This window comes from Chlamydotis macqueenii, chromosome 1 (genome assembly GCF_036417535.1).
Source record: "Chlamydotis macqueenii isolate bChlMac1 chromosome 1, bChlMac1.mat, whole genome shotgun sequence".
NCBI classification, from domain to species: Eukaryota; Metazoa; Chordata; class Aves; order Otidiformes; family Otididae; genus Chlamydotis; species Chlamydotis macqueenii.
The window spans coordinates 33,339,503-33,363,630 of NC_141556.1; the positions used below are offsets into that span (position 1 = coordinate 33,339,503).

The 24,128-nt window shown below is 40.8% G+C and overlaps 1 protein-coding gene across 1 annotated transcript; it reads right to left on the reverse strand.

Annotated features, from left to right (window-relative positions):
* Positions 1-2,033: 2,033 nt before the first annotated feature.
* Positions 2,034-22,714, reverse strand: DBX2 (developing brain homeobox 2). Its single transcript, XM_086740020.1, has 4 exons — positions 22,378-22,714; positions 10,006-10,101; positions 5,170-5,357; positions 2,034-2,681 (listed from the first exon to the last, which is right to left on the reverse strand). Exons 1-4 carry the CDS (start codon positions 22,712-22,714, stop codon positions 2,361-2,363), a joined length of 942 nt encoding a protein of 313 aa, XP_086596146.1. The 3' UTR covers positions 2,034-2,360.
* Between the last annotated feature and the right edge of the window lie 1,414 nt (positions 22,715-24,128).

A 24,128-nucleotide genomic window follows, 5' to 3' on the forward strand; every position in this document is an offset into this window, starting at 1 on the left:
CATCAGCTCAGAGTTTTGACAGCAGTTCACGTTCGGTGCTTGCAACACCATCAACTGAAAGAATTTCCCAAGGAGCACTCTGAATCCCATCTCCCCTCTCCAGAAGTGCTGCCTCTAACACTGATGCTTGATTGACTTGCAGTAAAAGAATACGAGCAGCTGTGAAGACTCCCTTTCCCTGAAAGGTGAGATGGGAAACCCCAGTCACCACTGCCATAAACTGATTTCCTCCAAAATGGGAAGAACTGATGAATACCCACACACTTGTGTACCTCTAACTTGATTTTTATGATAATTTGGAAATACCTGCATGCCTTTCATTGTAGGCACACACTAGCAAATGCCATTTCAGAAGAATCTGGGTTAAAAACACTTGTTGGCCCTTCAGGTAGGAGTCGGTCAAACAGGGCAGGACTATGACTTGAACAGGGCAATTGGACAGTAAATTAATCCCCATGTGTATGCAATCTCTCCGTCTATCCCTAAAGGTTTTAGGCAGAACATGAGTTGGTTCTGGGATTTCAATTGCAGGATAGGAATAAACTTCTCACATTACTGAATAGCATACACATGGCATACTAAATGTGTTCAAGGGCCTTTTGAGCGTAGGTATCTAGGCTGCTTACGCTTATGAGGGTTTGTAACCACAAGAAGAGATGACTTCTTAATTTTTCTGTAATTTCTTTTTTCTTTAAAACAAGCGTAGGAAATCACACGCAAAAAAATGATGTATAGTGCGAGACTAGGACTTCACAGCTGACCACTTAGAAGGCAAGACATGCACAAGGCAGGATAAAAAACTTGCCTGATCGTGCATGAAGTTTATGGTACCAGCTTCATCACTGCAATCTCAAGCTTTTTAGCTGTAAATGTATCTACATTTCAGCTCCGAGATAATACAATGTAACAAGAGGAATAGTAGACCATCCACCAAAAGATAAAACGTTAAACAACAATTGTATGGCTTTTTGACAGACGTACAACACACTTCAAAAAGCTTTGGAGCTCAAGGCAAGAATAACTAGAAACATTCACGGCAGGCATGATGAGGAAAGCCAGACTAGATGATGATAATAATCTCTTTTGACTATAAAATATATGAATGTGCCAGCAATGAAACAGTCTCTATAAAACCATTGTGTTCTCCAAAAGGTTTTGCCTGTAACATAAAATTCTTGTAGTCTTTCTTCTCAACAAATGCATTCATAACAGTATGATAAAGAAAAACAGTCTGCTCCAGTTTTCACCTATAAAGCCTTACAAATAAACAAAATATGATACTTAAATTCATAGGGTGATTCCCTTAAAGTGGATGAAGCAAGCAAATAATTTTAAGTTATTTTAATAGTATTATTTCAGGCTACTTGTATTACACAGAATATTGTCCTGTCTTTGATAGACATATGCTAATGTGTCCTTATTGGCACCAGTTTAAATAGGAAGAAGTCAGGAATAAGGCTACTATGGTATGTCATCTCCTTAAATACTTCTCTGAGATGGCTTTCGTGTCAGTTTTTCCACTTACAGGTCTGTTGCTTAAAGCATTTGGGCTACAATTCTGCAAATTGCCATTACAGTTTTGAAATACAGAAGAAATTACAAGAGATTGCACTAACAGTCTGGCAAAAGCCATTGAAATGACAAGTTAAGAATGCTGGAAGGTTCAACCACAGGAGAAAAGATAGGGGTTAGTGAATTGTGTTTCTCAGTACGCATTCATATCAGAGTGATTTAAATGCTGGATATTTAATAGGGTTGGTTGGTTGGTTGTCTTTTAGTATTGAATACTTCACTAGGGTTATCAGCTGACCTGTGACCATGCTATTTAAAACTAACTGAATACTGATACAGGTGAGGACAGATGGAGAAAACTTACAAATACGCTTACGTTTGTCTAATATAGACCTATTGCGTCATTTAATGAACTTCATGAAGAACCCAAAGCAACGTACTGTCTTGAAGGAAATAGGATTATTCTTATCTCGCACACAAAAGAAATCAATTGGTCTGATTGCAATAAGAGATAAAAGTGATTCTTTATCAGTGGGTTTTTAATGAATATCGTATACAGCACTGATGTATAAATCAGAGCACAACGTCAGCTTCATGCTCCTTACTTCATTTTACTTACCATCAGTTTCTATTTCACTTTTAAGGTCAGTATAAGACTGGAAAAGACACAAGAATTGAAGAATACTTCTTAAATCATTAGTTGTTTGTCATTTTAATGGTGTTAGACTTTAGCAAATTTATGAGGCATAAACTAGTTAGCTTTACAATGTCCAAATACTGTTAGTCTTAGAAGACTGCTCATTTGAAGCCTGTGCTCTCCACTCAATTAACAAACTGCCCTTATTTCCTTAGGCTGATGATGTAACTGCCTTATTTGCAGTGTCTTGGTCAGGATACAAATACAGTGGGCTCTGCAATGAATTTGCTCTTGGAGGTGGTTGTTTACTGGTCAGTCTTTCAGAATTTCCTGGAGAATTCTCCCTCCACCTTGGACTTGCCTGCTCCTGAGACACTTCCCACACAGATGGGCACGGGGAGGTAAAATTCACGGTGGATCGTGAGAGGTAGTTCTCCTGAAGACCTTCTTCTTGGAGGCACCTGTTTGAAAGCACTTCTTTTTCTTTGGAGTTTCGCCATTTCATCCTTCGATTCTGAAACCAAATTTTCACCTGTTTGCAAGTTAATGAGAGTTTATTAGCATTCTTTTCTTTTAACAACTTTGCCCTAACAAGGCTTTTTTTTTCTTTCCATCTTAGTTTCATTTTCCTTTTATATTCAATGTTATAGTAGATCCAATGAAGCTGACTGACCGACATTCACTGAGGACTTTTCCATCACTATTTACTACAGCTGGGCCAAATATTATCCTAGACTGTAAGCACCTCCAACAGGTGATTTTTCAGCTTAGACTGGAAGAAGGACAGCCCAGTGTCTAGGGACAGAGCAATTTCCTCTAGCAACACCCTTCTAGACAGGAAAGGATTTGCAGAGTAAATGAGAATAGTCATTAACAAAATTAAGTTATATTACTGCCAATGTGAAGGCTTCTATTTAAAAGAGGGTCTCAGAACTATGACTGTCCCATTCACAAGCATAGCTAAAATAGCTTGGCCATATAGCTTCAAATGGTGCGTTATGACATAAGACACAGCAGTGAGGATTTAAAGACATTTTGCCTGCCTGACTACAGTTTTCCAGGAATTGCCTAGAATCCATGTGCTATTGAGATAAAATCCATTTTTCAAAAACTTCGAGTTGCGAAGCTTGGTTCCGAGTGTTCAAATGCATCTATGAAATTCTGGGAAAAGCTTGGAGAAATATAAAGGAACTGTTTTTATATAAACAGAATAAATGGAGGGCGGAGGGGGAAGGGAGAATGAATGAAATTATTCAGACTGTGTTCTATTTTCCCTTAAATATTTGCATTTAGTTCTAGTATTCAGATACTTGATATGAAGACAAAGGAGCTATGCTTTCAAAAGTTTGAGAATCATTGTCTTAGATGGCAAGTACTGTTCCTCCAGCACAACCGGTCAGAAAATTGAAGTAGTAACCTTCACGGCAACTGCTCTTCCTTCAATGAGGAAAAACAAACAAACAAACAAACAAAAAAAAAGACAAAAAAAAAAGACATAGATATCCGGTCTGTCATTATAATGAAATTATTTTACTGTAGTGGTAGTTGTTATCTATGTGTCCTTCCATTATTTTTTTATTCCCTGGAGCTCTCTTGAATATCAAGAACACAGAAGGAAAACTCAAGGCAATAATTGTAATATTAGGAATTAGGAACCTAGGGAACAATATTTCCCTATGACTACACATTGGGAAATTTTTAGGCAGAGCACTAGTGAGTGCAGTTGTACATTCTCATTGAAATAGTTTATCCTGCAGAGATTATAGCTCTGTTCATCACACTGAGAAGTACCACACCGTACTTCTGGTTTTGTTTATAGTTGCAGTGCTTGTGATGGAGTCAGAGTCATTCAGGTTGCAAGGAACCACTACACAAAGTGGAACCTCCTGCACAAAGTTGAGCCAACTGCAAAGTTAGATCAAATTGTTGAGGGTCTTGTCAAGTTCTGAAAATCTCCAAGATAAAGATGATGAGAGTTCCTATTGCCATTCCCAGGCTTTTCTGCCTCCCTGACAGGTTCTGCCATACACATCCTAAGCACTTTCACTCCTGCTGCATGAAAAGAAATAAAATGGTACTGTCACTCTCTTTCAGCTGTACTTTAGAGATCTGTGTCTACTCCAGCACCTTCAGAACCCCACCTGCCAGTGGCTAACATGTTCATTTTCTGCTGATACATGTCCTCACAACCATTTTTTTTCTGGTTTCTTTTGGGTTTTGTGCTCTTCAAGCCAGGCACTTTTCCTCTGTTTTTCTCTGCAGCTACGTCAGGCCCCTGAGATTCTAGATTGGGCTACTGCTGCTCAGCACCATCATCAACGTATTCGTCCAGTTAAGATAGCTCACCGGAGCTATTAGACCCTCTGCTAAAATCTTGCAGTAGGCCAACTCAGACTCATGTGAAAAACCCCATTAAATGTGAACTGGTAAGTAAAGTGGGAGCATTTTACAAGGTCACTCTGCAAAATTTTTCATTCTGGAGTTTCTCACAACTCTGAGGATTTCTTTCCTTGTGCAGCTAAGTTTCTTTTTGTAGGGATGTTTGCCTGTCTCTTGGGGCAGAATGGCTTCAAAGCAAGTGCTGTTGATTGCACTGTCACTTGCTGTTCATCTCCGAGTGCAAAGGTGCTCAGAGGAATGCAGGAGGGCTCTATGCTCTGCTGTTTTCTGCCTGGATCACTGCCTATCAGGCAGTGGGATGGAGCACAGTTCCCTACTCTAAAGCTCCTGAGGGGGCTCTGTCAGACAGCAAAATGGGAGTTGGAAATGAAACACAGAGGTGTTTCTTCCATTTTGTGTGAAAAAGGTGTGATCGACTTTTGAATGTACACCTTCAGGAAATAAACTAGGAACCTGTTTAAGCATTCCTTGGTTAGAACTGCCATTGATTTACTGAGGTCTTTGCTCAGTGAAGGAGCTCAGGGCTCCCCCTGTGCTGTTCAATTTTCCTCCTTCAAAGACATTTTAAAGATCTTTTCCACAAAAAGACAGAAAGTCACAGATGTTCTGTCATTCCTTACCTGAGACTCCTTTAGACCCAGGTTAATGGCCAATTTCTTCCTGTCTGTTTTACTGATATACTTCTGCTTCTGAAACATTTTCTCCAAAGCTTTCCTCTGGTCTTCTGAAAAGACAGCTCTTCTTAATATACCTCTCCGGGCTTTGGAGTTAGATTCCTGGGTCAGAAGAGGCAGGACACTTTCCTCTCCTAGTGGAAATGGATGAGAGTTTCACATAATATCTAACACATATCAGAGAAATATTAAGTGCTGTTCATTATAATGCTAGCAGACTACTGTCCCACTTTTGATTTGTTGTCATTATTAGTGTGTCGTAATGCTTCAGTCATGTTCATTAAGGACTAAATCCTCACTTGGATCTAGAGGTGTTGTCAGTGGTCAGAAGTCTCCCCTTGACATAGTAAAAAGTAAATCAGATGAGTTCATAGAAGAACATTACCACAGGGCCCATGCTACTGTAAAATTCAAATATAGTCATGAAGAAGCTTCTCCACCTTCCTTTGCACATTATCATCACCAAGTAAACTGCAGCAAGTTTTCTTAGGAGTTTATTTTCTCCCTGTATGAAGTGTAGAACCAGATAAAAGCAGTCTGTAATACTGATTCAAAGAAACTAAATAGGCTTTCTTTAGTTTTGTTTACTAACGAAAGGCTTTCAGAGTGAACTATTTCTCAGAAAATCCCTGGCCATTCACTTACTCATTCTTGAAACCGCAGCAATGTCTTTATTACAGGATTTAGGGAGTACTTGAACTTACTCCTTTCAGCCTAGTTTCTAATCCTTTGATATCTTACAGCAAGTACTGGGAGGGCAATTTTCAATGAATCCAATCATATTCCCTTGATCCATGGCTAGAGGGAACCCTACCCTGGAAAATAAACTTAAAGTTAGGGGAAAGAGCTGCAGTGGAGAAGTGTTCACATTGTCCCTTCACTGGCCTCACAAAGAGCATAGAACACCCAAATTCAGATAAATCTCTCGCCTTCCTCACACCCAATAAAGCCTAAAGCCATAGTGCTTTCCCAGGCTCCCTCTCCTCTAGAAGGATGTGGTGTGTGGGGAGCAGTCCCTGGTGAGGCTTGCTACGCTTGCAGCACTCCCGGCTTCCCCAAATGCTCGCCCAGGGAGCAGTACCAGAGGCCAGTTGAACAGGGCCAGTCACCAAGCGTTGGACATGATAATTGCATGGGGCAGTTCCAAGCAAGCCAGGAAAGAGTTGTCCTTTAATTCAGAAACCTGTGCCATGGCTCTATAGCCACTGACACCTACCACCTTTCTGTGAGAGGGCAGCCACAAAGATGCCTTTTGTTTGTAATGCATTCAAGTTAGACTCTATAGGTGAAGGCTGTCCTGCTGTTGATGGCTCTTTCCCCTATGCATGGGCCAAGATTGCCACCCCAGCTTATAGTTACAGCAGCTGCAAAGGTGTGCTGCGGTTTGATTTCTGTCAAGTATCATTTTCATATCAAAGTCAATGGCAAAATTCCCATGTAAAGCAGATTTTCTAAAAGACTGCGCATTCTTTAATTAAAATGTCTATCTATTCTAGCTAGCTGGTGAGGGGGAGGGGACACAAATATATTTTTTCAATAGATATAATGCTCTTGAAAACACTAATTAAACCCAGATGCAGCTTTCGCAAACTGTTTCCTGGGGCTAGACCACATTTCAGCTTCTGTATATTATGCATATATACACATGGGTATATGTATCTTTAAACACTGACAGAGAAACAAACACATGTATACTGAGGGTATTGTAGAACTGTGTATGAATAATCTTGAGAAACTAAAATGTATATGTGTATGTCTTGCAAAGTTGACTAAATACTTTTGTGGTGCCTGTGTGACTGGCTTGGTATTACATACATTACCCCTGTATTCTGCCTCCAGCTGTGACCAGCAGAGGAAGAATATTAGAAGCTCAGCAAGTATACAATGATCCATTCCTAAAATATTCTGCTACTGTCAAAAAGAACTGATTTAGGGACCATTGCATTCTCTTCGACATGCCTTTCTTGAATTTTTCTACACCTTAAGAACCTGTCTTTAAATTTGTCTCCCATAATAGCCTGCAGCAAAAAGTAACTATTATGATTTAAAATGTTACAATATAAAGAAGTTTAAATTTATACAGATGTATTTCAATTTTCAACACTATGTTTGAGATCAGATACAAAAATCATAACCTACAGGTTACTGTCCTGATATTTATGACACAGTGAGACACAGTCAGGCTCCATTCAAACCAAAATAAACGATCTGCAGAACAAAAGTCAAGATGCCATGCTGGAGGTTTCTGCAATGGGCAAGCTGGCTTCATATGTCTCCGAGGAGTGCTCAGCCCCCTCACGACTCCCACCCCAAGCTCCCATCCTGCCCATTAAGCTGGGGTCAAACACGGCCCTTCTTCCTCGAGCATGTTTTCTCTTCTTGCTTGAATTTGGTGAATTTAGGTATCTTTTTCCAGGTAGCCTCTGAGTAGTCTCATTAATCAACAGCCATTCTCAAGTTTACTGGAAGGTATAGTCTGACAGCAGAAGAGCTGGTACCTTCTCTCATCCCCACCGCAGGACGAGAGACACCAGCGAGGGAAGAGGCGTAACAGGGCTGGTCCTTGCCTCCTGGCCTCCATTCCACAATGGAGTTGTCAGCCAAGGACAGAGGATGCCAGAATATGTGACCCCTTAAAATTTGTCTTGCCTGGCTGGTTGTTAACAGTCAATCAGCAAAGAAACAACCTCCTGCCGGAGCCCAGAGGCACCAATTAATTCCCGCACAGGCATATGTAGGGTACAGCTTAACACCTGTATCAGACTAACTTAATAGTGAAGAATCTGCACACTCCAAGGCACGACATGTGACTGATTTTAAAAGATTAACTAAACAAAATTTAATGATGAGCAGAATGCTCACAAGTATTAGCAAACAGCCACTGGGTCAAAAAATTTTAAACTCATGTTTGGGTTTGATTGACTCCTGATTGACTAGCCTAGAATTTTTTAAAGAATACTCCAAATTCCAAAACGCATTCCAACTCCTCACACAAAAACTAAATTTCTGTTTGTGGACTAAAGGATTTTTCAGTACGGCGGCATAGGCAGTCATTCATACATTACAGCAATTCCATCAAAATGAAATAAGTCAGTTTGTGGACTGTTGCTCTGAACATGCATCAAAAGGTTTAGTGCTCTGCTGACATAAATGTGAATCCGTTACCAACTATTTCCTATGTTGCTGGTTTGATTTTTGGTTTACTTTTTTTTTTTTTTTAATCTTTCCTTTGTATCCTAATATATAGTGATAAATGTCCTCTTAATCTGTGGAACAATCTTCATTTGCCTTCATGGCAGAGACCACCTTGAAGGAGCAAGTAAAAGCTTTAGTCATGGTTTCCATTTTTTCATTTGAATTCAATACATTCTAGTTAAATGGACAATTAATAGGTCACTTCCAAAATAGTAGTGTATCAGTCCTGGTTAATAAACAATCCCCACAGTTGATAATGGGCCTATGTATTCAGCAAGTCCCTGTATACACTCAGCTCATCCACTAAATCCCTTTTCAGGTAGACAGGGTTATATGGGAAGATGAGCTAGAATGAGTCTATAAAAGTCAGTTTCATTCACTGCTTTATTTTTCAGTCAAGTGCTTTAAATGGTGTCCAGAAAATCTCTTGGAATGTGAGACAGGAGAAAAGACTGGCACATAGAGTATTGCTTTATGGCCATACAAAAGGGCAACTGACCCTTGCCCAGGCCTTTTCAATGTGAAATGGTTCCTAAAGTTCATCTGCACAGTGAAAAATTGTGGTGAGGTCGCGTGTGGATGAGTAAAGTGAAAGTGGTGATTGGTCATGGTGCTGTCAGCCATTGTGGGAGAGCCAGGGCCATGTAAAACGCTCTGTGGGAAAGTGTCAGCCCCCTAAAGAGGTGCTCAGAAACTTGCAGCTCATTAAACTGCCAGCATTTGCTGCCTCACTTGTCAAGAATCATTCAACTTAGCAACTGCCCTTCTGAAACATTCATAAAACACATGCATGTAGTCAGGAAGGGTTTGAATGCAACTCTGATAAAAAAGTATATGCTAGAGCACACATAACCTCCAATTTTAATTTGGGTTTGCAAGGCGATTTGTGCTCTTTCTCCATTTTGAAGGACTAGAAAATGCCGTTTCTGTTTGTATTCCTGAGCCATAAACAGGTAACACCATGAATATCCATTCTTACACAACGGCACACAAACTTCACAATCAAGGTTAAATTTAGATTTTGATTAAATGGAAGTGTGTTCCAGGTTTTGATCTTGAACATATAGTGCATACTGGCGAAAATTATCTTCAGTTTTTTACATTATAATTTTTAAAAAATAAATAAATAAACAAACATGTGGATGCATTTGACTGCTACAAAAATAACGACTGTTTTATTTAAACAATGTTAGGGCTTCCTGAATCACAATTTATCCCTAACAGACATTAAAATGCAGCATCCATTTAAAGATCTTTCAGCTCTTTTCTTATTTGCAAACATTTATTGAGATAGATTTTTAAAAGAGTTACTGATTTTAAAGAATCCTTTCTAGCAAACTGCAAACAAGGAGCTTTCCTAGGTTAGCTCTGTCTGGGTGTCTCAATGCCATTAGAAACCTCTCACAATTGCTCAGTGTACTTAAGTTTGATAAATCTTTGGTAACCCTCTGAATAGGATTGCTGTGATTTTACTAAGGAATTAGCTGCTGCCATTGCATCACCAATTAGTTTTCCAGAACACATTAAATCCTGCTGCTTTGGTTTACAGAATAACTCAAGCATTACTGATGAAGCATAAAAACTTACTTGGAAAAGCAGTGGGGGATGCAGGGTGCTGACAGGACCCACCGCAGCATGCTGAGTAGAATGGCGGGGCTCGGAGAAAAAAGTGTTTGGAAAGAGCTGCAAAGAAAGCACAGATCTAATTGATTATCCATTGAGCTTAGGTGATATTCATAACAACAGTCCTCCAAAAAGTCAGTGTGTAAAGTCCTGCCCCACAAGTTCTTTTTCCTTTTTTCAAGATGGTGATATTTTTAAGGCAAACAATGATAAACCAAGTAATTGCTCTTTAATTTAGCAAGGTTATTTTACATGTGCAGCTTAAATACAAATATATCTTATGATATATTTATCATAAGAATGAAACTCTGCAGATCTGTCATTTACTTCTGTAATTGCTATAATTATGGAGTTGTTTTCCTAAATACTGGGACTGAACACATTATTTAAATAATATGTTGTTGAAATAATGAGCATAATGCATCTGAAAAAGTTATTTTAAAAACTCTAGTCAGCATGATATCCTAGAAAAACAGAATCTAAAAGTGAATCCCATCTCTTCTGCTTGTACTCCAATGCAATTATTCATACTCAAACCAATAAGGTCTTCAATAAATAAGAAGCTTTTATGAATAAATTCTATAAAATGCAATGAGATGATTCAGTTGAGCTCTACAGGAACAAACTACAGGGTCTGATTCTGCTATCCTGATGGTAAAGTCATTCTTGCCAGGAAAGTGCTCTAAATTTAAATAAACCACTTACTGAAAAAAATTCTGCTTAATACAATAAAAAATTGCAAAATCATCCCACAAAACTAGGTAATATTTTGTAAAATTTCTATAGAATTTTTTTAACCAATTAAAAGTGCTTTCACATCTTGGAAAGGTCTTAATCATCTAACAATCTCCCCCCCCCCTTTTTTTTTTATAAAGCTCATGGGCTTTTCCATTAATCTTAATTATCTTTTAACTTCTGCTCATACTAGTCAACTATGAAACCTGGAATATTTTTTTTCTTTTTAAAATAGATACATCATGCTTGCTAGAACTGTATGCTTGTAAAATGTGATCAGCATCAAAACATTTATGTCACTTTCTGGTCTTGTTTTAGGTAGAAAATAAACAGCTCTAGACTTTGCACTGTAGTTTTTCTAAATTTCTATAAATAATCTAATTAATAAAAAAGGTAACTGCATACTTAGGTTTAAAAAAAAAAATTATAAATAAATAATCAGGAAGAAAGATATCTAAATAGAATGATGTATCTAAGCCATGTTCTTAATTTTAAAAGATTTTTCTATGGGAATTAAAAACAAAGATCATCCAAATTTACATTCCCAAGTACATATTAGGGCATCTTAATAACTCTTCTGATGTTCAAATCTCCTCATCTCCCAAAGCAATAAACTGTTGCTGTAGAAGCCTAACTCTGAGCATTTTCAAAACATTTACCTCTATTTTTTGTCTGATTTCATACAAGCTTAGGTGAAAAACTATCATTACAAATTGATCAGCATTTTATTACTACAGCTTTTCATCAACACTTTACTGTTTCCCATTAAATATAAATATATCCCAAGAGGAACTAATTAGCTATTTTGAGGTGTACATTTGTAAAACATTTACAAAAAGGAATGAGTTACATCAGGCGTTAGTATTCTAAAGCTTCTCTTTCACACCAGACCATCATACGTGGAACTGTGTCCTAAGGTGCTTAAAAGAGTCAAGAAATTGCAGTCAAATTTTACCTTTCTTACACATCCAAGGAGCTTCAAGGCAGCTGGTGGGGTATATAAATTGGAAAGGATCTGGCTGTAACTGAAGAAGTTTAGGAGATGGAGAAGGAAAACACCTGCCAGATAATCTCAGACATCCTCCTGAACATGAGAGCTTGTTTTTGACAAGTCATTTTATCTGCCGCTAACATTTTATCTGCCAAACTCCCAGGGGAAGAGCTTTTCCTCCCTTCCTTGGGAATCATGTTCTCCATGTCATTATGAAATTTCCCTTACAGTCATCCTCTTCTAAAAATACAACTTAGTATACAGCAGGTACTACACTCAGTTTCTTTCCTTCCTTTTCACATGTCTCAAATATTCCTTAACTGATATAATGCCCTATTCTCCTTAATCGTTGCTCGAGCACCTTATTAATGCTATATGATTTTTGTCAGATGTGATATTCCCTGTTATGGTTTCTTAATGCTCTCCAGTTCCTTGCACTTTTTTTCATAATATGGTGCTCACAATGTGATACAGCCAGGAGACATCTGGATAAATCAGAATTGAATAAGCTGTTGCTTCAGACAGATAGCATGCTCCCGCAAACAAAGACAGAGGAATAGGAAAGGATAGGTTTTCTCCATTCACTAAATCTCTCAACAAGCAAGTTGTGAGTATAAAGGTCGGGAGATGGATCAAGGTCAAAATTTGAGATAATTTGCTTAAGAAAATCCTAAACAAGCCACATATTTCCATGGATGTTGTTAACAATAACTTAACGCACTAGTACAGCGCCATGATGCTAACAGTAGAGATCTTGGCAATAATTCTGTTCAAGTCAACGGAAATCATGCTTCTGGTTTTCTTGGGCATTTCACTTAATTCCCTCAAGCAACTGCTGTCTCTTCTGCCTGCATGGCGCATATCCCTCTAAGGTAGAACATTTGCTTATGAAATAAGATGCAGGTGATATCCTCATATAACTGAACCAAGTGGTTTCTGAGACCATTTCTCAAGGTCAGTTTATTCTAGATCCTGTGGAATAAACAATGGCATTATGTCTCCCTATACGTCTAGTTTATAAACTTCTTTAATGTGCTCCAACTACACTGATGCACAAGTGAATTCTACGTTAGGTATAACAAACTACATCCTTAGGTCATGTTGACTGAAGCCATTGCACTGAAACCAACGGGTAGCAGTTAGACAGAGTTACATCAGTAAAAAATCCGGCGTAATACAGGGATACTCAACTCTACCTTAGGAGTCCTATGTAGAGAAAAATGTTAATACTTCAACCTAACACATACAAGTATATTTTTTATCTTTGACAGAAAGAGCAGAGAATATTCATTGCATTAAATGGCTTCCACTGTCTGCGTGAAAATGCATTAACAGAATGAAAATTGCTCAGAGAAAAATTATATATTTAACATATAAATATTTCAGAATGATATTCAGAATTATACTGTGATTGTACCTGTAGGAATGATGTGATATTTGTTAGTGCTGAGGACAACATACAGAAAGCATTGTCTATGCTTCTACTTTCTGGTCACATATATCATGGCAACTCTACCAATATGTGTTGGTCAAGCGATCTGACGCAAACATTGTTTGCTGTTCACATATGGCTGAAAATTGCTGAAATGTCAGAATATTAGTTCTGTATTTATCCAGAATGAAGTACACTGTAATCAAAAAGCACCTGTTGCTTCCAGCCATGTAGAGTACACACTAACCATGGGCCAAATCCTAATAATTCATATTCAAGATACCTAATTCTTTTTCTGCGTAGCAATCCCATTTTATAAAAGCAGAGACTCTCTGGAACTAAGCATTTCACAAGAGTGACACTTTACAGGTTTAACTTCACAGATGCATGAAAATGAAATATCAGAGTTGGCACTCAAAAAACTGTACTATATGCTTTAAAAGAAAATTTGTTGAGTCATAAAAAGGGTGAAACATCTAAAATGAAATCGAGAATTTCCTTCTATTTTTTCACAAAAGATAAATTTGACACTGTTGCTGCATGCAAAATTTTAGTAATAATGCTCATTTACATTCAGCTTTGTGAATTCAAAGCATTGTACAAACAGAAAATAAAATGATACTAAACATGCAAATGGACCTCAAGCTCATTCAGTGCTAAAACTCAGAGATTAGTTCAGATACCGGTATTTTAAAATACACTGCCAGCTCTGAAGATATTCTAAATTCAAAAGCTCTCCCATACTAAAAAGTCATGCCAACAGTGGGACTAGAAGTTTTCCCTCTAACTACCCACTATTTTGAGAGTAAGGTAAATACAATTTAGTTCAAATGATATGTAATTTTAAAATGGTATATTATTCAAGATACTGTTTGCTTTTCCTAATCCTAGTATCGTGAAATGATTCAGGAAACAGTGTAAGCCATTAGCCAGCAGGAAAGGGTAAAGGGGCAAAGGAAAAATGGCTATTGAGGAAAAGTGAACCAATGGTAAACCAATGTATTACCCACACAGGGCTCCTTCACCACACATGCTGTTAGTTTGTTTTGTTGGGTTTTTTTTTTTTTTACAGATTACGGATAAAAATGTGGTATAATCCTGTGAAGAAAGCTGAAACACCTCCAAAGAGTGACTAAGAAAGCTATCTAGAGCTAGCTAACAAGAAACAGTACAGGAACAGGCAAACCTCAAGCTGCATAAATACAGCCCTTAAATTCTCCAAGTATCACTAAGTCCACGTGAACTGATTTCCACACCGATGCCCAGGCTCCAGCCCTGGCAGGAAAATTTAAAATATTATCATTAAAATGATCCCATTTCATCTGAGAAACTTGGACGCTTTGTGCCCATGAAGTGGGCACAAGTAAACTGTGATGTCCTACCTACATCCATTCCTGGCAATGAATAAAGCAGGCTTTTGCAAAGCTGCAGGAAAGTTTTATGTCATGAAGAGCTCCTGCAAATAGTCCAGCAGCGGCTCTGCCAGGTTAGTGGTCCAGCTGAGCGACATGGCACCATTTCTGCTCCTGAACCAGAAGCCCTGGGCCTTGCAATGATCCATGGTTCTGTTGGTGGCAGTGACTGTGTTTAGAGTGAAATGCTCCAGCAGCAGTTTTGCACCCCTAAAGCATTTCAGCCAGCTGAAGGGAAGCCCCCAGGTCATTAGAAGAAAGCAACAGCCGCTGCCATATCCCACCAAAGGCAGTCACCACCACATGGACCTGGCAAAACTTAGTGCAAGAGCTTGTGGCACAGCAGCCCTCAGAGCTGGCTTTGCTGCACTCCCAAAGGCACTGTCTATCCACTTCCCGTTCGTTCCTGTAAAACACGACTGCATGAATGCTCAAAGCAAGTCAAGTCAAAAGGGCTGACCAGGAGCAGCATATGAAAATCAGTTTTTAAATATTGGCAAACGTTTCTACAAAGGATTTGGAAGTTCTAAATATGTATTTTGAAATCCTATACAAAAAACAGAAGCGAGAACTGGGCTTGCATTTTTATGCTGGGTCTCGGTGGAGCTTTCAAAAATTAGCAGAGTAGTCATACCAAAAAGGACTTGAAATGTGCTAACGGCATGATCATCCTATATGATGATCCTATATGATCATCCACTATAGCAATGTAGTGGCTGACAGTGTCACACTCCAGATTAGCTGAGATCACATGAATCACTGTCAATTTTGAGAGGCATCATCCACATCCCCTATTATTAGAGCATGATTTGCTGTACGTGTATGATTGGTTTTTCTCCACGTGAGGAAATATGGGTGCCACGGTGACAATACCTGGTCAGATTTCACCTCTGTGACAAGCCAAAGCAACAACCAAACTCCACATCATTTGCCAAAGACTCCATGGGTCTCTTGGTATCAGCAGTAAAGGTGGCTTGCACCCTCTCCATGCCTTGCACTCTGCCTTGCTATTGAGAAGAAAGATGGGGATTTGGAAAACTGGGGATTTACCAGCTGTGTCTCCATCTTTGTTCTTCTCCTGAAGGAGATGCCCAAGCGCTAGTGTGCCTCAGGACTTTCCGCTTACCAGTTCTTGTCAAAAGGGGCATTACTGTCACTTCTCTGACTAAAAGTTCAGTGTGTTGTCTAAGCTCCTTGTCTGGGCCTCCTGTGGAGTCAATGAGAAGAGGTATGTAGCTCTATGCAATCACTCATCACCTTAAAACAGATGTCTAAGAAGGTAAGTTGCGTCCTCCTCTGGAGGCGTCTCTCTGTACTATGGATTAGACTAGTTATTTAGAAAACTAGATTAGACAAGACACTTTTTTTTTTAATTAAACAGCTGAATTACTATGACATTGTTCTTATCCTTCATATGTAACGTCAAAAGAATACAATCCTCTGTACAGCCATAAAGGCACTAAAGTTGTTTTCTTTGACTTTCAACATATAACAATTTGTGTAGAAATAATTTCATCAAGCAAGGCAAAATATGCTGCAAGAGGCCAATTCACTAGTTTTTCATTGATTGCAGCCCTGATTCAAAATTGTACCATAGGCAAAAATGCATAATTTATTCCAGAGATATGCACTGATTAGCTAAAATTTCCTACCTGGACCAGTCTTTACTTGTTGCAGTATTGCCAGCTCCAACCAGACAAAAGTCTCAAGATCAGCTAAATATTGTTAGAATGAAAAAATAGCAAACACTGGATTTTTTTTTTTTTTTTTAACAAATGAAGCCTTTTTACATTTGTACAAGGAAATACTTTTTCAAGTTGAAATTTGAGATGTTCACATAGTCACAAGATTCCAAGGGTGGGGACTTTAACAACACCAAATTGTCCAAGATTCACGCAGAAGAGGTAAAAAACCTCGACATACATACAAAACACCTCAACAGAATTATATGGTATAACTCCAGAAAAGGGCAGCCTCTCAAGGGTAACTTTCATGAGCTTTTTCAGCACAAAGGAAAGGACACTTATCTTCCAACATGATGACTTACCTTAAAGAAACACAGCCCAGGTTCTGGAAAATATTTAGATGCCTAACTTTATAAGGGTCTATATATCTGACATTTGAAATGGTCTCCTACTGCTTTATATACTGGCACTTGTTTTCATTTTGAAAAAATTACCCTCCCAATTCTGCCATGGGTCATGACTGACCACAAAAGTACCATTTAGAAAAATTATAGTAAGAGCCATTTTGCAAAGCTGCATTATACAAAAATGCGTAACACCTTCAGTGGGCAATGGAGGCAGAGAACTTGCCTTCCAAAACTCAGGGGAATTTCTTAACATTAAAAAAAAAAAAAAAACATTACAGTGAAACCTGAAATCTATGCTCAAGTAGAGAATTTGCCTGCTGAGATTAATCCTTATCACATTAACGTGTTTTCTAAAAACATGAAGAATATACTAAAAGATTTCAGAAGACCAGCTCATTCTGCAATACCAAACACATTTCACAGAAGTTAATTCACTAACTGAAGGCATGACTGATTCCATCCCTTGGTGGAATTCACCCCTTGGTGAATTGCTTTTCCACAAATCCCATGACTTGTCTTCCTAGTGTAGCTTTGAGATCTTCTGGCAGTGCTTAAATCTTATTAAGGATTATAATAAACTCAGGATCCTCTTCGTTTCTCAGAAGTGGCACAGCAAGAGTCGCCACAGGCAAGAGCGCTGCCCAGCCAATGCTCATATTCCCCACTGAGCCCGGACTGCCAGACTGGTGGCTGGGTGAGAGCGTAGCTGGCACCAGTCTGGCTCTGGCAACCTTACAATGAGGACAAAGATTTGTCCTTTAAAAGCCATTTTCCAGCCACTCTTAAGGTATGCTGGGCACTCCAAACGGATTCTATTAAACGCCTCACAAAGTGAACGGGAAGCAGGAAAAGATGCTGCACCAGGGAGAAATCAGTTTGCGATTTCTGATACTTACAGAAACTTCTCTGTCTCCAAAGACAAACTTTTAAAACAATGAAGGGGCCTCAATGCTGCTGGCAGTCAACACATAAGAAAAGATGCCAAATAGATCTCCCCACCTTAAAGGAACTTTCTAATCCCAACAAAACGGGAAATCTTGAGACTTTAGAGGCTAATGCAAGCCTAGAGGGAGTTGAGATAAAACACTCAGCTCTTTCCTGCCTTTTATTTTACTGAAAGGTACAGTGTTACACATTGCTTGATGCACCCTGGCTGCCAGTTGGTTTGAAATCAATAAGCACCTATTCACTAAGAGGAGGACCAAAATGAAGGAAAAAAAAAAAAAACCCCTCCAAATTTCAGTAATTCAAATATCTCCTGGTTGTAATAAACACAAGAGATTTTACTAAAAATGGGAAATAAAGTATACTGATTAAAACAAGAGTGTTGCAGGATAGAATCACTGTCATCACCTGAGGGGGGAAAACTTGACACTGGTCCAAAGAGTGAGCCTGCAGAGGAAGGCTTGTTTTTACTTTCCTACAATGCTACCAGTTTTCTATATCACCTTAGGCAAGTCACCTTTATTTTGTTTTATCGCACTTTTCAGTTTCCTTTCTCCATTAATATATCAAAATGCCAAGATTAAAGCAGAAAGCCAGATTCTTGCCATGTCTAGTGAGCATATTCAGGCTGTAAAGCACTTACTGCCATCCTCCTCCAGGGTACATCACTTGAGAAGAGCAGAGATTTCCAGAAAATTTCAGGCAGCAAAGTAACTGTGCATTTCTCACATAGGCCACTCTGACCTGATGTCAGCCAGTACTTCTGGAAACCAAGTCATGAAGAAAGACGTGGAATGGACCTCTTTCAAGCGCCTGTGCTACAACAGACTGCATCTCAGCATCCTCTGGATAATTTTCATATGTCAGAAAATGCTAAGGAAAACTGTCAAGTCTTCTAATTTATCCAGAAGGTAATGGTAGCAAGGGAGTTCAAGCAGAGGGACCAAATTCCAAATTAGCAAGCAGAAACTGAAGACTTACTCCACACCTAAGAGTCCATTAGCTTGCTCAGAACTTTTATCTGGAGCTTCCCTCACCCTTTAAGAAGCACTGCAGGTATAAGCTGTGTAGCCATAATGTTTCACTGGGAAACGCTGCTTTACAAGAGCGCATCTTTAAAACATTTTGAGCCAGGAAGAACACAGTCCACTGTTTAAAAAGCAGAACCAGATTCTGCACTACTTTACCCAGTCAGGGCTACAAATACATATTGTATGCAAAGTTATCACAAAGCAGAAGGCAGTATTATGCATGCATTTTATCAAGGCCGAAGGTCTTGAAAGAGAAAGATCAGGCCCAGGTTATGAGAAATGCAGCTCAGCTACACAAAAACGCAGTGTTCACCATGCCCACTGGAGCCAGTGGGCCCAGTTCAGTGTTTCATCGCCAGCATTGGGGCTTCAGAGTAAGACGCCAGAAAGCCAGCGGGAATCCCAAGCTGGTATAAACCAGCACACTGTGGCAGAAGGCAAGTGTGTTTATCATCTAGCAATAATGTTCCTTCTGCTTTTCCTTCTTAAATTTTCTGTAATATGCTGCTTGCTCATGCGGTTGTACTCTTCAGTCAAAATAAACAAATTTAATTTTCAAAATCTATTATTTGATTATATTTAATTTTTAAAAATCAGTGTAACAATGGAAAGTTATTATTTTAATCTTTTACAGATAATATATTTCTTTCAAGCCCACTCATTAGATGATGTATCTTATGGTGTGATACTTTGAGAATACTTTTTCAGTTTTTCATTTAGGATAATTTTGGAGGAGAACTCAAAATATGTATGCAGATAAGCACTTTAAATGATCAAACCAAATTCTTTGAAACCTGTAAATTATGGGAATGGAAATTTGCTGATAAAAAATTCTGCTGCTGAGGAGTTACAAAGGGAAAAGCTACCATGACCAGATGTCACAGATCAAGAGTGCCATCCCATTTGGTCTCCTTTGCAGCAACGATTAAGAGTTTTCCAGTTTACAGAAAGAATATAGAGTTTTCATTCCTTAGCACTTTTATGGAAGTTAAAAGGTACCCTAAAATGGAGTGCTTTCTTCATGTCTTTCCTTGATAGGTGCTGTGGATACATGTTGTTTTTGGAACTGTAAAAATGTTCAGCTTATTCAGTTCAGTCCCTGGTGTGATTTTATATTCCTTCCTTTCTGAGAACTTTCAGTGATCTCAACAGAATTCAGGGCTACATGAGCAATACGGATTACTGATTCAAAAAAATCTGATATTCCTCAGTTCTGTTTTCTATAGCTTTTTTTTTTAATTTTGAAAATCCTGGATTATGCCAAGCTAGTTTGTTAGAATACTTTTAGTCCCTGCATGATCTATAAAGCACTTCCTAGCTCAGAAAGATTAAAAAAGCTTTTTGCTTTATCATGTTCAATAGTTTCATTAAAGACTTAGACCAAGATTTTCCAAAATGCCATGTGATCTGAGGGTTCCAAATAGCAAATAGTTTATTCCTCAAAAAACACACAAAAATCAGTGAATATTCACAAAAATCACTAAATTAAAAAACTCTACCTAGTACGAATTCCTTAGTTAAAATTACTTTATTAGTCCCTCAAGGCTAAAATTCTTATTCTGACAAAACACTCTTTTGCCCCATCACTGCACAAACCAGAAACGTAACACCCTGTCTGACCACCCCAGCCTTACTCACAAATGCAAGTGTCCAGTCTGAACGGTTCCCCCAGTGTACGCCTACACTAGAGAGAAGAAACTCCTTAGAAACCACAAAATCTGGCTCAGCAGGACAGTTCAAATCTAATTTACATTTATTAAAGTTCAGACACCTAAGAGCCCTCATCACTTTAAGACATATAAGTCAGATCAGAATCAACAGACCCCCGTTAGAATATATACATATTTTTCTACATCTACATTTGCAAGAGACTTTTTTTCTGAATGCAGAATGCATTAAGAAACCTGGTATTTCTCACTGCTCAAATGTAAGAGCCTGGTGTATTTCCCCAATGCTCCCTCTGAAATCCCTGGGAGCCGCAGGACCAGAAGAAACGTAGGATCGGACTCCAAATCACTAGGCAGATCTGCAACACCTTACTAAGTTCATGAGTACCCGCTGTGGGCTGATCAAAGAAAGAACTAATCCTAGAAGCAAGTATTTGAAAAAGTCAGCATTCAGGAACTTCTGTAATACTTTAAAAAAGTTTACCTATAGCAATGAGTGCTGAGGCATCTGCTAGCTTCCCTTTTACATGTGTTCTCCACGCATATATGTAGCATTTTCTCTAGAGCTTTTTTTTTTTGGGGGGGTGAGGGGGGGAAGAATATGCACCTAATTACAGAAAGATTATATTTGCCCTAATTCCTGGCCTGGCCTACAGTTACTTAAAATAAACATGTTTAAATAACTGATATGCTTAAAATAACACTTACTGCAGCTGAGGTCTGGAATATGCAGAAAGGTTAATGAACACTTATTTGACTCTCTCCCGCCTACCTTTATAGTACATCAGGCTGAAGGATCAAAAACTGGTTTGGAGTTTGCAGAACAGTTTGCAGCATTTAACTGAAGTAAAATTATGCTTAAAAAGAAAACAACCGTTACTAATTCTGGTTCTAAAACGAGCCTTTTGGCTCCATACCTTAAAGCCTTACTTCAATAAATGTGATTCTGGTTGTCCCATTTTCATTTTAAGTACATTTAAAGCCGCATGATCGTCTATAAAAAATCTGAAGACAGCACACAAGACTGAAATAAACTGAAATAACAGAAAGGCAAAATACAATATACATGGTGAACCTAACGCCGAATTTTATTGACTAACTTTGAATTCAACTTCAGTCAGTTCCACGGCTGACAGAAGTGTGCACTCCTAAAAATACTTTAAAACGCCGTTCACGCCCAGACAAAACATACTGATAGGAAAATCGGCAGATTCCAGGAACAACACGCCTGTGTGGTAGAGCTGCTTCCTTCCAGCAGCAGCACAGCTCACTGCCGGCCTGTCCCACGGAAACGCCGCTGCCACCCCCCGCGACAGCCACAGCCACAGCCGGCGGGCAGGGCGAACCGGTCAAACCGGCACAAGCGAGGCATCTCTCTCACCCCCTCGGAAAGCGATGGCTTTTACTGGACCCAGCTGCTCATCAGAGACTTTTCAGGCAGCTTTAAAGACTTTTAATTTTTTTTTTTTTTGCGATCCTGGTTTTGTCAAAACTTCCAGAAAATTGCCTGCTTTGCTTAAATTAATTTTCATTTCGGTAGGAAGAGCCCAGTCCCTCACCCCTTGCTGTCCTCCAGGCACTCGGGGAGGGGGCTGCTCCCTCCTGCCCCCCGAGCTATGGCTACTGCGAGGGACGGAACCGCTCGTCTTTCTCCCAAAATTCGGGATTTCAGACCTTCCCGGAGCGCCTGTTGGCGTTAACACTCTTTTACCATCCCTTCAGCCTGCCGAGAGCTAACAGACCTGAAAAAAAACCCTGCGATTAAGGGCTGTTCAAAGCCCCCCCCACCCCCGCTATCCGCACAGGACTTTGCCGCGCTCCCTACACCCACAGGTGCGCCGGCCCGCCCAGCGCAACGGCCGGCCCCCGGCCCGCGCCCCGGGGGTCCCGCAGGGCGAGCCCCTCCGCTGGCAGCCCCCGCCCCGGTCTCGTCGGGTCGGACGGGAACGGCCGCCTCCCTCCCCGCCGTGCTGAAGCCCCCTCCGTCCCGTCCTCCCCGGCGGCGGGACGCGGGAAGGGGCCGGCGCTCACCTGTGGCTGCCGGCGGGAAGACGCCGCCTCTCTCTGCCGCCGGAGCCCGCGCTGGCAGGCGGCCGCTGTCCGCCGCGGAGGGGTTAAGCACTTGAAAAGCCCATCTTGTCGGGTAGGGACCCCCTGAGGGGCTGATTTGTTCCGCCGCGGGGCACAGCTTGAGGGGGACGGGGTTGGCGGGGAGGGGACGCAGCTGGGCAGGGCTCGGCGGCGCCCCGGCCCGCAGCAAGTTCTCGATGAGGAAACTTTTCCCCAGGTTACCGAAGCCCGGCGCCGCCGGCAGGTTGAGGAGAGCCGAGGAGCCCACCAGGTCCCAGTACAGGGCGCTGGGCAGCATAGCGAAGGTTTTTACCTTCCCTCGCCCTGCCCGGCCGCCGCGGCCCCTCACTGGGCTGTGGGGCCGGGCGGGCTTACGGGTCGCTTCCCCGAGGGCTGAGGGGAAAAGAAGCGGAGAGCTCGACGGGGCTGTCCGCGGAGACGCGCCTCTTCGCCGGCCTGGAAGGTGTGTCCAAGCGCATTCATTATGTCAGCCGAGGACGGGGAATGATGGACGCGAACAACAATGCCGCCTTGCCCGGCAGCCCCCCGGGGGAAGGCGGAGGAGGGGGGTGTAGGGCGGGGAGCTGAGCGGTGCTGGCGCGGGGGTGGCTGCCCTGCGTTACCAGCCCGCCATCCCCTATCGGGCCCGCCGCCATGTCGGGAGGCCGGGGGCGCCCCCTCAGGGGGCGCCCCCGGCCTCCCGACATGGCGGCGGGCCCGCGCTTCCCTCTGTGGGGCTGCACCTGTGTGGAGGGGAAGGGAAAGGCCTCCGGCCCGGCGGAGAGGTTGCCCCGGGTCTGGCCGCGGCGAGATCATGTCGACCTAATGATCCCATGAGGTAATGGGAAAGATGGTCATTAGCTCACTCCCTCTGGGTATTTTTATCTGGGTTTTTTCTTTTTTTTTTTTTTTTTTTTTTTTTTTTTTGCTTTACTTACTCCACACGCACGCTTGGTTTTCAACATTTGTCTCAATAAATCTAATTCAGATCAGCGCGGCGCAGTTAATTATGTTTTCCTCAAGATGCGGTGCGATGCTTTGTGTCGGAATAAACGTCCTTTGGCAGGGGTGGCTCTGTCCATTTTTACTTCCTTGCATGCATCCTTACTTATTTTCTTACAGACCATGTAATGTGGCAAAGATTTGTCATTTTCCAGTTCAATTATACGTGCAGAAATTTAAAATGGGATGCCGTTCCCAAAGACCTGAAAGCATCTCCCTGTTTTGCAGAGAAATCCTTTTATTTCGAAGCAGCTGTTCACGTCTCATCTCAGGGATATTCTCTGCAAAATCCTCTGGAGCAGGTGTGTCCCTTATTTTTGTATAGCAAATGGGAGCATAACCGCTTAGACATAAGGGCAGTTCATAGCTAAAGTCAGCTGAGAAGTGGAATCATCCGTGTTCTCAGACAGCAGACGGGAAGGATGGTTTAACTGCTGTGGTACTAAGTAATACCTTGGGAGATGTGAATGAAATGCTCAGATGTCCCAGGCTTTCCTTCACATCCCTGGGTAAATTGGCCATGCCAGAGTTTAGGCACTTACTCCGTTAGCACCAAGATGTTGTTACCTGTGGTGAACGGGAACCTAAGAGTTGATAAGGACGCTTCATGCCAGGGGCCCATGTAGTCTGACCTTCTGTCTTCAGCAGTAGCTGCAAGTATGAGGAACTATAAGACCAAAACAGGCATATCTGATAGTTTTGCCCTGATA

Bases quoted from the DNA above. Each gene is read 5' to 3' on its own strand.
- DBX2 (XM_086740020.1), bottom strand. From the start codon at position 22,714: ATGCTGCCCAGCGCCCTGTACTGGGACCTGGTGGGCTCCTCGGCTCTC. The intron at 10,102-22,377 runs GTGAGCGCCGGC...CTTTCTTTGCAG, and splicing joins CTTCCCGCCGGCAGCCACAG to CTCTTTCCAAACACTTTTTT. The intron at 2,682-5,169 runs GTAAGGAATGAC...ACTTGCAAACAG, and splicing joins TGGGTCTAAAGGAGTCTCAG to GTGAAAATTTGGTTTCAGAA.